The 14,472-nt window shown below is 38.8% G+C and overlaps 1 protein-coding gene across 1 annotated transcript; it reads right to left on the reverse strand.

Moving 5' to 3' along the window:
* Window positions 1–355: 355 nt before the first annotated feature.
* Window positions 356–9,855, reverse strand: LOC138328426 (heat shock 70 kDa protein 12B-like). Its single transcript, XM_069275232.1, has 5 exons — window positions 9,576–9,855; window positions 4,272–4,585; window positions 3,380–3,598; window positions 2,649–2,793; window positions 356–1,627 (listed from the first exon to the last, which is right to left on the reverse strand). Exons 2-5 carry the CDS (start codon window positions 4,578–4,580, stop codon window positions 561–563), a joined length of 1,740 nt encoding a protein of 579 aa, XP_069131333.1. The 5' UTR covers window positions 4,581–4,585; window positions 9,576–9,855; the 3' UTR covers window positions 356–560.
* Window positions 9,856–14,472: the final 4,617 nt, after the last annotated feature.

Below are 14,472 nucleotides of genomic sequence, written 5' to 3' on the forward strand. Positions count from 1 at the left end.
ATCCAAACATATAACGTACAAAATGTCTTCATATCCAAACATGTAAAGTACAAAATGTCTTCATATCCAAACATGTACAGTACAAAATGTCTTCATATCCAAACATGTTAAGTACAAAATGTCTTCATATCCAAACATGTAAGTACAAAATGTCTTCATATCCAAACATGTAAAGTAAGTACAAATGTCTTCATATCCAAACATATAACGTACAAAATGTCTTCATATCCAAAACATATAACGTACAAAATGTCTTCATATCCAAACATGTAAGTACAAAATGTCTTCATATTCAAACATACAAAATGTCTTCATATCCCAAACAAAGTACAACAATGTCTTCGTATGTTCTTCATATCCAAACATGTTAAGTACAAAATGTCTTCATATCCAAACATGTCAGTACAAAATGTCTTCATATCCAAACATGTACAGTACAAAATGTCTTCATATTCAAACATGATAAGCACAAAATGTCTTCATATTCAAACATGTACAGTTTAAAATATCTTCATATCCATACATGTAAGTACTAAATGTCTTCATATCCAAACATGTAATTATCCCAAGAAGTCGAAGAATGCTCGATGTTTTTTACCAGTTTCGATGTCCACCGCGTTGACCTCGACCTCTGTACCCCCGAACGTCATACTTACTGAGTTTCCTCGTTTTAATCCATTGGTTGTGTCTGACATGTCGATGACAATGTCACCCAGTTTTTTACACCCACAATCCGTCACGTACAGTGGTTCTTTTTCATCCGAGGCAAATATCCCGATCTTCATTACCGTTTGATTTTCGCTGACAACAACGTGTCTAAATGGTTGACAAGCTTGGCCTATCTGTATAGAATCGCCCATTCTTGCATGTACCTCGAAGATGTTGTTACATTTCACACCTCGAACACTGTTGACCTTGTACTCTTCCTTGTGAAACCCTTGAATGAATTTTCTCCTGCATCTGGCGCCATACGTGTACTTACAGACCCGCTCTGAGATGGTTGTAGGGGTGTGGCCGTTTATTACAGCCCCTTTAAGGACAACTAGACCCGCATCTCCCGGCACCACCATCTGTAGACCTGGACATGCCGACTTTACAGCAGTTTGTAGAAGTGGACATTCCGAGTAACCACCTACCATCAAGATAGCACCAACACCAGACACTTCCGGTAGGCCAAGAAGCATCTTTACCTGGCCTAAGATGTTCTCAAGGGAAGGTTTGAATAGGGATCTTGTAAGATCTGCAGATAAACGGAGCTTGTCACCTCGCCATATCACATGGCCTGAATATTTGGGTTTGTTTTCAATCGTTTTGGTCAGGTCAACTCCAGGTTTCTGCTTTCTGAATGTCTCCAGTAGGTTTATAGGCACTGTAAATGTAACCTTGTCGTCGCCTTGTGCTTGAATCGATCGTTTCTTTACCTCAAAACTTCTGTGCATTTCAAGTAGATCCGGTACACATTCTCTCTTGAAGATGTCAAAGACTTCAGGTCCTAACAGGTCGGCCAGCAGGTTTTCAAACTCCAGGTCGACCTTGGTCCCTCCCCAGTCTCCACCATTGGCTTTGTACAGCTCCCTCAAGGTGCCTCCCGGCTTTACTTCGTGGACAGTTATATCTACAGTTCCACCTATAATGGTAGATATATCAACGAATACCACAGAATGTGACAAAAACTCACTTAAACTGGTGAACAGTAGTTATCAAGTAACTGGATACACTATTGATGTAAACCAGATCAAATGATTATTGCATGGAATTATCAGCCCGAGGGTCCATATACCTGCCAGGGGACTGATATCAGGGCACAAGGGCTATGCTATGATTTTATAAAATGATGATAAACTTTCTATCAAATTCATTTTTTCTCAAATAAGCGAACTTTTACATCATTGCCACTGTTTCTGAAGATCAAATGTATATTCAAGCATAACCAGTCGCATCATTGACTGATAATTTATTCAAACCAAACTTTAAACAAATAGCTTCCTGTAAATTGCTTATGGCCTTTTTTGAAGAGAAAAAATATTTCCACGCTTGTACGTGTGCCTAAAAAGATGAAATACACTATTGTAGGAGCGTTAGAGTAGCACAGACTGACCACGTAGTGGAAACTCGGACCAGGTATACGTAGTAGTGGACACTCGGACCACGTATACGCAGTAGTGGACACTCGGACCACATATACGTAATAGTGGACACTGACGACGTATAGTAGTGGACACTCGGACCACATATACGTAGTAGTGGACACTCGGACCACATATACGTAGTAGTGGACACTCGGACAGTATACGTAGTAGTGGACACTCGGACCACGTATATACGTTAGTAGTGGACACTGGACCACATATACGTTGTAGTGGGACACTCGGGGGTCAGACCACAGTATCCCTCGGGGAGGGACGTACTTTACACACCATCTCCCTCTGGGAGGGACGTATTTCACGCACCATCTCCCTCGGGCAGGGATGTACATCAAGGTCGCAGCTGAGGTCACCTTTGTACATAATATTAGGAACAAAGTCAAATCGGTGCATGAGAATGACAAAATATGAGGGGTGCGATATCACTCGATGGCATTACTATCAACATATGATATTTTATCTCGTACACAAAAAGGCCGATATCAGTCGTTAGCATTAGTTTACCTCCGGCGTCCAACACCATGTATCTGTACCCACTCTTGAACTCCATGAACTTGTCACTCTTTACATTTACTGGTATATGTTTACAGAACAGAGAGGCGGCCTCGGGTTCCAGAGATAACTGCATCTGGTTACTTGGTAAACCCGCCTAAAGTCGGGAATAAAATCGAAAGCTTATTTAAAGAACACAAAGGGTCTATGTTATAGTTAATCCTTTTATACATTTAATATCAATAGATGGATGATGTTCCCCAAATACAGCTTCACTTTTTGTGTTTCACTAAAAGTGCACTGTACTATTTTGATAATGAACAGAATTGATGTAATAAACACCCTATTTCTTTTAGCCACTCGACGTTAAACCAAATCGAGAATTGCATGTGCAATTTACATATTCGTAATTCCCGCTATGTTAGACCGTCCCATACTCAACAATATTTGTTGGGGATAACAGTAAATACAGTTATTGACTGGGGTTGAGGGCAACAGATGATTTCTTGGACCCGAAGAAAAATGTTACCCGAGGGCAACAGTTTGTGTGAGTGTGTAAAAAAAAACATCTGTTGCCCGAAAACCCAGTCGATAACTGTTCTGTTATACCCCATTGACTCGAAACATTTCCCCTCTCTATATATATTGGGGATAACAGTGTACGATACGAGTTTACTACCTGTACAACCCCCCCTCCCCACTATATATATTGGGGATAACAGTGTACGATACGAGTTTACTACCTGTACAGCAGCCTCCCTCATGAATTGTTTTGCTGGATCACTCCATATCGCCGGTACAGTGAGTACCCAGGCGATGTCGTGTGCATGAACGTCTGCCCCTCGGAGTTTACACGTGCCTAGTAGATGGTCCTTGAGGTAACCAATTGCTGCGGAAAACACCTTCATCGCTGGCATCGTCTTTCCATCAAGGGATTTAATATGAAACGTTCTGTTGAGTTCCTGCATAAAACAGCTTTATATATACTATTGTATTTATAACAAGTTTTTCTAGAGTTTTGTAAAACATTAATGTAGATAACTTTTGGTTGTTTTGTTAAATGATACAAAAGCCATGTCATATCTAAAATAAGTCACCAGTGGCTGAATATGATGATAAGTATAACAAATTAGTCACCCCTGACTGAAGATGATGATAAGTGTAACAAATTAGTCACCCGTGACTGAAGACGATGATAAGTATAACAAATTAGTCACCTGTGACTGAATATGATGATACGTATAACAAATTAGTCACCCGTGACTGAAGACGATGATAAGTATAACAAATTAGTCACCCGTGACTGAAGATTGATAAGTATCAACAAATTGGTCAACTGTGACTAAAGATGAAAATATATATAACATTAAAACGGGTTTTAAACAAGACCGATGATCGCTCGGAAAACCAGTGAACCCAGAACGCACTCCACACCTCAATGTAAAGTGTAAACGAGAAACATGAGCTCCGAAAGAGTATGTACGATATAATGGACAGCCACCACACTAATATTGGTCAAATCTGGTTATATCTGAACTAACAACGAAACTAATCTTCATTTTGGGATATACAGAATATATTAGGCGAAGAAGCCTAATGATATAGGCAGGTTTAGCGGACTAAGCGATTACTTACCTTCTGTTGATAAAGGATCATCTTGAACCTTCTGAAATAGTACCAGTCTTTGTGGAGATTGTCATATGCTAAATCACAATATTTATCTTCTGCTTCGAAACCAAACGAATGGAAATTGCCTTTGGGATCAAATAATATACACGTGGAGGTCTTCAGAGACTGGAGACAGCCGGAACCTGCCGACCATGTGACGGAGGACACGTTCTGTGGGTTGGACTGGTAGTCGTTCTTGGTTGAGAAGGCATATCCGGAAAATGTTGTCCCGAAGTCGATGGCAGCAGACAGCAAATGGCACGTACCAGCGGCCATACTGTCTGTGAAAAAAAATCATTATTTTGAATATGTTTCAATTGACGAATCGCTTTAATCGTCCGGGTACCGCAAATAGAATATAAACATATACCATATGAAGGGATAATTACATATGTACATATCACGTACAGAGGGGACATTTACATATTTCTTTCATACCTACACGTGTAATACTGGCTGGTCTAGGGCAATACACTCATGTCGCCTGAGGCTTTATTGCATGGCTACCCATGCAATAAAGCCTCGTGACGTCACGGCGTCAACAAAATCTCTATTTCCTCGGTAAAATTTTAACATTTTTTTCACAAAATTGACTGGTTTTACTATAAAAGATGCAAGCAACGGAATTTGTGTTGAAAATATCACGTAATTTTTCATGTATGGAAATTAACTTCCAGGTCGTGGGATTTCTTCTTCGAATTTATTTTCAAAATGGCGGGATTATTATAGTTTGTAAAATTGCATAGTTAAAACGTGCGTGGTATGAAAGAAAAATACTCTTTCATAAGTGGATATGAAGGATAGGGATATTCTACCCTCGGGATCACAAAATATTGCAAAACCCTCGGCAAGCCTCGGGTTTTACTACATTTTGTGACCCTCGGGTAGAAGATCCCTATCCTTCATATCCACATATGAAAGAGTCTTATATGTACATATCACCTACAGAGGGGACATTTACATATGTATATATCACCTACAGAGCGGACATTTACATATGTACATATCACCTACAGAGGGGACATTTACATATGTACATATCACCTACAGAGGGGACATTTACATATGTACATATCACGTACAGAGGGGACATTTACATATGTACATATCACCTACAGAGGGGACATTTACATATGTACATATCACCTACAGAGCGGACATTTACATATGTACATATCAACTACAGAGGGGACATTTACATATGTATATATCACATACAGAGCGGACATTTACTTATGTACATAACACGTACAGAGGGGACATTTACATATGTACATATCACCTACAGAGCGGACATTTACATATGTACATATTACCTAACAGAAGCGGGACATTTACATATGTACACATCACCTTTCAGAGGGAACATTTACATATATACATATCACCTACAGAGCGGACCTTTACATATGTACATATCACCTACAGAAGGGGACATTTACATATGTACATATCACCTACAGAGCGGACATTTACATATGTACATATCACCTACAGAGGAGACATTTACATATGTACATATCACCTACAGAGGGAACATTTTACATAATGTATAACTATCACCGTACAGGGGACATTTACATATGTATATATATCACCTACAGAGGGGACATTTACATATGTATATATCACCTACAGAGGGGACATTTACATATGTATATATCACCTACAGAGGGGACATTTTACATATGTACATATCACCTACAGAGGGGACATTTACATATGTAACATATCACCTACAGAGGGGACATTTACATATGTACAATATCACCTACAGAGGGGACATTTACATATGTACATATCACCTACAGAGGGACATTTACATATGTACATATCACCTACAGAGTGGGACATTTACATATGTACATATCACGTACTACAGAGGAACATTTTTACATATGACCTTTACATATCACCTACAGAGGAAACATTTACATATGTATATCAAAACCTACAGAGGGACATGTACATATGTATATAACGTACAGAGGGACATTTACATATGTACATATCAACTACAGAGGGGACATTTACATATGTATATATAATCCACGTACCTACAGAGGGGACATTTACATATGTATATATCACCTACAGAGGGGACATTTACATATGTACAATATCACCTACAGAGGGGACATTTACATATGTATATATCACGTACAGAGATCAGACATTTACATATGTACATATCACCTACAGAGGGGACATTTACATATGTATATTTCACACTACAGAGGTACATTTACTGTATGTACATATCACCTACAGAGGGAGACATTTACATATGTACATTTACCTACATAGGGGACATTTACATATGTGACATATCTCACTACAGAGGGGACTTTACTATGTACATATCACCAACAGAGTGACATTACATATACACCTACAGAGGGGACATTTACATATGTACATATCACCTACAGAGGGGACATTTACATATGTACATATCACCTACAGAGGGGACATTTACATATGTACATATCACCTACAGAGGGGACATTTACATATGTACATATCACCTACAGAGGGGACATTTACATATGTACATATCACCTACAGAGGGGACATTTACATATGTACATATCACCTACAGAGGGGACATTTACATATGTACATATCACCTACAGAGGAGACATTTACATATGTACATATCACCTACAGAGGGGACATTTACATATGTATATATCACCTACAGAGGGGACATTTACATATGTACATATCACCTACAGAGGGGACATTTACATATGTACATATCACCTACAGAGAGGGGACATTTACATATGTATACATAACACGCTACAGAGGGGACATTACATATGTACATATCACCTACAGAGGGGACATTTACATATGTACATATCACCTACAGAGGGGACATTTACATATGTACATATCACCTACAGAGGGGACATTTACATATGTATATATCACCTACAGAGGGGACATTTACATATGTACATATCACCTACAGAGGAGACATTTACATATGTACATATCACCTACAGAGGGGACATTTACGTATTATCACCTACAGAGGGAACATTTACATATGTACATATCACCTACAGAGGGGACATTTACATATGTACATATCACCTACAGAGGGGACATTTACATATGTACATATCACCTACAGAGGGGACATTTACATATGTACATATCACCTACAGAGGGGACATTTACATATGTACATATCACCTACAGAGGGGACATTTACATATGTATATATCACCTACAGAGGGGACATTTACATATGTACATATCACCTACAGAGGGGACATTTACATATGTACATATCACCTACAGAGGGGACATTTACATATGTACATATCACCTACAGAGGGGACATTTACATATGTACATATCACCTACAGAGGGGACATTTACATATGTACATATCACTACAGAGCGGACATTTACATAGTACATATCACTCTACAGAGGGGACATTTACATATGTACATATCACCTACAGAGGGGACATTTACATATGTATATATCACCTACAGAGGGACATTTACATATGTATATATCACCTACAGAGGGGACATTTACATATGTACATATCACCTACAAGAGCGGACATTTACATATGTACATATCATATCCGTACAGAGGGGACATTTACATATGTACATATCACGTACAGAGGGGACATTTACATATGTATATATCACCTACAGAGGGGACATTTACATATGTACATATCACCTACAGAGGGGACATTTACATATGTACATATCACCTACAGAGCGGACATTTACATATGTACATATCAACTACAGAGGGGACATTTACATATGTACATATCACCTACAGAGGGGACATTTACATATGTACATATCACCTACAGAGCGGACATTTACATATGTACATATCAACTACAGAGGGGACATTTACATATGTATATATCACCTACAGAGCGGACATTTACATATGTACATATCACCTACAGAGGGGACATTTACATATGTATATATCACCTACAGAGGGGACATTTACATATGTATATATCACCTACAGAGGGGACATTTACATATGTACATATCACCTACAGAGGGGACATTTACATATGTACATATCACCTACAGAGGGGACATTTACATATGTACATATCACCTACAGAGGGGACATTTACATATGTACATATCACCTACAGAGGGGACATTTACATATGTACATATCACCTACAGAGGGGACATTTACATATGTACATATCACCTACAGAGGGGACATTTACATATGTATATATCACCTACAGAGGGGGATCACGTACAGAGGGGACATTTACATATGTACATATCACCTACAGAGGGGACATTTACATATGTACATATCACCTACAGAGGGGACATTTACATATGTACATATCACCTACAGAGCGGACATTTACATATGTATATATCACCTACAGAGGGGACATTTACATATGTACATATCACCTACAGAGGGGACATTTACATATTTACATATGTATCACCTACAGAGGGGACATTACATATGTACATACACCTACAGAGGGGACATTTACATCATGTATATATCACCTACAGAGGGGACATTTACATATGTACATATCACCTACAGAGGGGACATTTACATATGTACATATCACCTACAGAGGGGACATTTACATATGTACATATCACCTACAGAGGGGACATTTACATATGTACATATCACCTACAGAGGGGACATTTACATATGTACATATCACCAACAGAGGGGACATTTATAATGTACATATCACCAACAGAGGGGACATTTACATATGTACATCATATCACCTACAGAGGGGACATTTACATATGTACATATCATTTACATATGTAGATATCATTAACATATGTACATATCAAATTGTATAGGACAACGTACACTATGATACAGATACATTTACAGTAGAGGAGTTTGTACCCGTTTACCGATTATGATATTAATATTTCAATGTATTGTGTTATAATCTTTTGTTAGTTGTATATTTACATATAACCTTCCATAGTCCGCTAAACCTACCTATATTATTAGTCTTAGCGGACTAAACCTTCCATAGTGTACATGTATTATAGTTAACAAATCTCAGTACATAACGATAAGGTAACGGAAAACGAAAGTACACTAATTATACACAATAATAATAATTGATAGTAATATTTCAAGTTTTAATATATATACAATTTCTAATGCAATAGAAGCCGTGGTGTCAAAATCTTTCGTTCGACCTTGTTAGAACACTACAAAGTTGAGATGAGGAATACTTGCCTTTTAAGTAAAGTGCTATATATCTCGGCCAAAGATTAACTTCCTGTAAAGGTTGTTTACCGTAAACAAAGGTTGTTTATCATATCTTGGTCGATTCTTCCTTGGTGTTTCAACATCCCTTGGTAAAACAACCGATCTACATAGGTGAATTCCACCGAGGAAATTTCTGTAATACCTTCCTTATTTTGCAATACGTTAATTATACGGATTTAAACACTATCAACATAAAGTCACACCTGTCAAATTCTTAACCGTTTCCGAGAAAATGATCACGTGACTTGGAGTCGTGAGTCAGGTTTTATAGTGTACACTATATACCAGCACCGGCCCCAAGATCATGAAACAATCTTAAGTTTAAAACAGTCTTAGTTTAGACTTAGCCAATCATTGATGACGTTACAAAAAGTTACGTCATTTTTTATTGTCTGAACAAAAACTCTAAGACAGTTTCAAGAACTACATGTATCAAGTTTAGAAACAAATTATTATCGTAGACCCTCTTCTGTGACGTCATAACGTCATTATGCGGTTTGTTGAGTAAAGATTTAAAAAAAAACCATAACATACACATTATAGTATCTCTTGATGCCCTTCAAGCTGCTTCATTAAAAAAATCTAAAATGGGATTGCAACAAGCAAACCAAAGTATTATTCAATTCCTTTATTTCAGAGTCGAACCCTTCTGGCCCTGTCCCTCAGGCCCAATGACAATTTGTACAATTTTGAGTCCTTACCCCATAGGGATACTACAATAGCAATTTATGACTACAAATCAGAGCCTAGTTCTAAGTCGTTTATACGGAAACAGCCAATTCACCCCTTTCGGCCCTACCCCTCAGGTCCACTGGGGTCACCCAACTGTTTGTACAGGTTTGAATCAATGATTTATAGGTTATATACATTGCTGAGATTCAGAAACTCATATGTAATTCATATGTTAACTCAGCCACATTGACAACTTTAAGGACTGTTGAACCAACTACCCACATTGGCTGTCCTGTAGGTAGGACTGTTGAACCAACTACCCACATTGGCTGCCCTGTAGGTAGGACTGTTGAACCAACTACCCACATTGGCTGTCCTGTAGGTAGGACTGTTGAACCAACTACCCACATTGGCTGTCCTGTAGGTAGGACTGTTGAACCAACTACCCACATTGGCTGTCCTGTAGATAGGACTGTTGAACCAACTACCCAAATTGGCTGTCCTATAGATAGGACTGTTGAACCAACTACCCACATTGGCTGTCCTGTAGGTAGGACTGTTGAACCAACTACCCACATTGGCTGTCCTGTAGAACCAACTATTAGGACTGTTGAACCAACTACCCACATATTGGCTGTCCTGACTGTTGAACCAACTAGGACTGTTGAACCAACAACTACCCACATTGGCTGTCCCTGTAGATAGGACTGTTGAACCAACAACTGAAGGTACCCACATTGGGCTGCCCCTGAAGGTAGCACTGTTATGTTGGTGAACCAACTACCCACATTGAGCTGCCCTGAAGGTTAGTACCGTTGAGTCAAAGTTCGTGAGTCTTAAAAGTGGCGTTGTTTGAAAAAGTGTTTTTATCCGTTGTTTGTATAATATGCGTTTATCGTTATCGTTGACAGAATGCTTCAGTGAGATCACGCCATTAAAAGGGCAAAAATCGTTCTATTAAAAGAAGACACCACACAAATATAACACGGTCTCTCAAAACATAGTCATAGAGGAGAGCGGCCTTAACTGGCTATTGCTGATAGTTTGACGTGAAATCTTATCAACTAACTTACCTATGACATACAAACATATGGAAAAGCCCGGTACGGATACCATATCACCCCACATGGCAATATTGGCCTTGAAAAATAAGTTTTGTAGTCATGTTATAGTTTTAAATTGTTTAGTGTTGTATTCCCACCGATGTAATTTAAAATTACAGCTAGTATGCTGTCATTATCTACAAACAAAAAATATATAAATCAAAATACTATACACTGTTATAAGCAAATCAATACACCGTACGCTTGACCGTTTTCATTTGATTTATTCAAGCGTTCAGAATTAAATCAAAGCACATACTGCATGAATTTATATGTCACAATACAATTAATTATCAAAAATGGATAACAGGGAGGTGAAAATAATTAATTATAATGATTCCTCGTCCGCCCGGTTCTAGGCAACACATTGTTGGTACTTATATAGTTGTATTTGAAGATATTTGTGAATTTGGGATATATATGGATCGTAGATATAGATAGTATATACGAGACAATAATTAGATACAGGTAAGGTGCATATATCATAGTAGATGAGGTCAGCCACCGCTTCTGTGATAGCAATATCTGGTGTACGAGTATACACACTGTTATCGCGACCTATATGCACTCGGCGTTCTCCACTCACCGAAATAGGAACCAGGGAAGACAAGGCGGACCTCACTATGCACGGTATTTTTTTTAGTATATTTGCTATTTTACATTTTGCTAATTTTAAAGATAATTTATATTGCATATACTGGTCGAATTAACGTCTATTGAACAAAACACATATAGTTTATGAGTATTTGACTGGCGAGAAAAATATATAGTATTCCTAGTTTGTTTCTGAAGTATGATATTCTCCTCACAGGACTGAAGTTTTGCCATCAATATCAACATTGTTATATTCACTGTCAGTTCGCGACCTCTTAAACGAAACTATCCACCGCTTAAGAGCACATTAAATTGATACTAGGCAACGTAGCATGATTCTAGATAAAATAACATCCTTCACAATGCCTCGAGTCTCTGGATAAATGATCAGGTCGTACCATCATCAATTCTCGAGTCTCCTTGTAAATGACCCTAGCGTACCATATTCTCGAGTCTATTTGTTCCAGCGTACCATCACAATTCTCGATCTTCTTGTAAATGACCTAGTACCATTACACAATTCTTTTTCTATTTGTTAAATAACCTAGCGTACCATCATAATCTTCGGGTCTCCTTGTAAAATAACCTAGCAGCAACCATCACAATTCTCGAGGTTCCTTGTAATGACGTAGCGCAACCATTACAATCCTCGAGTCTCCTTGTAAAAAAGAGACATAGAAACTAAATCGTCCTGCTCCTTTTAAAATGACTAGCGTAAAAAAAAATCCTTTTAATGGAAAATGACTTGGTACACACTATTCTAAATTGCGTTAATGGCACATTATATTATATATGTATTATAGGCAAAGCGTAGCCATGATTCTAGATAAATAACATGCGTAGGATACCATCACAATCCTCGAGTCTCCTTGTAAAATGACCTAGCGTACCATCACAATTCTCGAGTCTCCTTGTAAAATGACCTAGCGTACCATCACAATTCTCGAGTCTCCTTGTAAATGACCTAGCGTACCATCACAATTCTCGAGTCTCCTTGTAAATGACCTAGCGTACCATCACAATCCTCGAGTCTCCTTGTAAATGACCTAGCGTACCATCACAATTCTCGAGTCTCCTTGTAAATGACCTAGCGTACCATCACAATCCTCGGGTCTCCTTGTAAAATAACCTAGCGTACCATCACAATCCTCGAGTCTCCTTGTAAAATGACCTAGCGTACCATCACAATCACTTGTAAAAAATCACCTCGGGTCTCCTTGTAAATGAAACCTAGCGTACCATCACAATCCTCGAGTCTCCTTGTAAATGACCTAGCGTACCATCACAATTCTCGAGTCTCCTTGTAAATGACCTAGCGTACCATCACAATCCTCGAGTCTCCTTGTAAATGACCTAGCGTACCATCACAATCCTCGAGGTCTCCTTGTAAAATGACCTAGCGTACCATCACAATCCTCGAGTCTCCTTATACAATAACCTAGCGTACCATCACAATCCTCGAGTCTCCTTGTAAAATGACCTAGCGTACCATCACAATTCTCGAGTCTCCTTGTAAAATGACCTAGCGTACCATCACAATCCTCGAGTCTCCTTGTAAATGACCTAGCGTACCATCACAATTCTCGAGTCTCCTTGTAAATGACCTAGGTACCGTACTACATCATCAATCCTCATCTCGAGTCTCCTTGTAAAATGTAACCTAGCGTAGCGTACCATCACAATTCTCGAGTCTCCTTGTAAATGACCTAGCGTACCATTACAATCCTCGAGTCTCCTTATACAATAACCTAACATACCATCACAATCCTCGAGTCTCCTTGTAAAATGACCTAGCGTACCATCACAATCCTCGAGTCTCCTTGTAAAATGACCTACATACCATCACAATCCTCGAGTCTCCTTGTATACAATAACCTAACATACCATCATCACAATCCTCGAGTCTCCTTGTAAAATGACCTAGCGTACCATCACAATCCTCGAGTCTCCTTATAAAATGACCTAGCATACCATCACAATCCTCGGGTCTCCTTGTAAAATGACCTAGCATACCATCACAATCCTCGGGTCTCCTTGTAAAATGACCTAGCGTACCATCACAATCCTCGGGTCTCCTTGTAAAATGACCTAGCGTACCATCACAATCCTCAGGTCTCCTTGTAAAATGACCTAGCGTACCATCACAATCCTCGGGTCTCCTTGTAAAATGACCTAGCGTACCATCACAATCATCAGGTCTCCTTGTAAAATGACCTAGCGTACCATCACAATCCTCGGGTCTCCTTGTAAAATGACCTAGCGTACCATCACAATCATCAGGTCTCCTTGTAAAATGACCTAGCGTACCATCACAATCCTCGGGTCTCCTTGTAAAATGACCTAGCGTATCACAATTCATTATCCCTTGGTAAAATGACCTAGCGTAGTATCCTTGTAAAATGACCTAGCGTACTATCACAATTCTTGGGTCTCCTTATACAATAACCTAACATACCATCACAATCCTCGAGTCTCCTTGTAAAATGACCTAGCGT

This window comes from Argopecten irradians, chromosome 7 (assembly GCF_041381155.1).
Source record: "Argopecten irradians isolate NY chromosome 7, Ai_NY, whole genome shotgun sequence".
Taxonomy (NCBI): domain Eukaryota; kingdom Metazoa; phylum Mollusca; class Bivalvia; order Pectinida; family Pectinidae; genus Argopecten; species Argopecten irradians.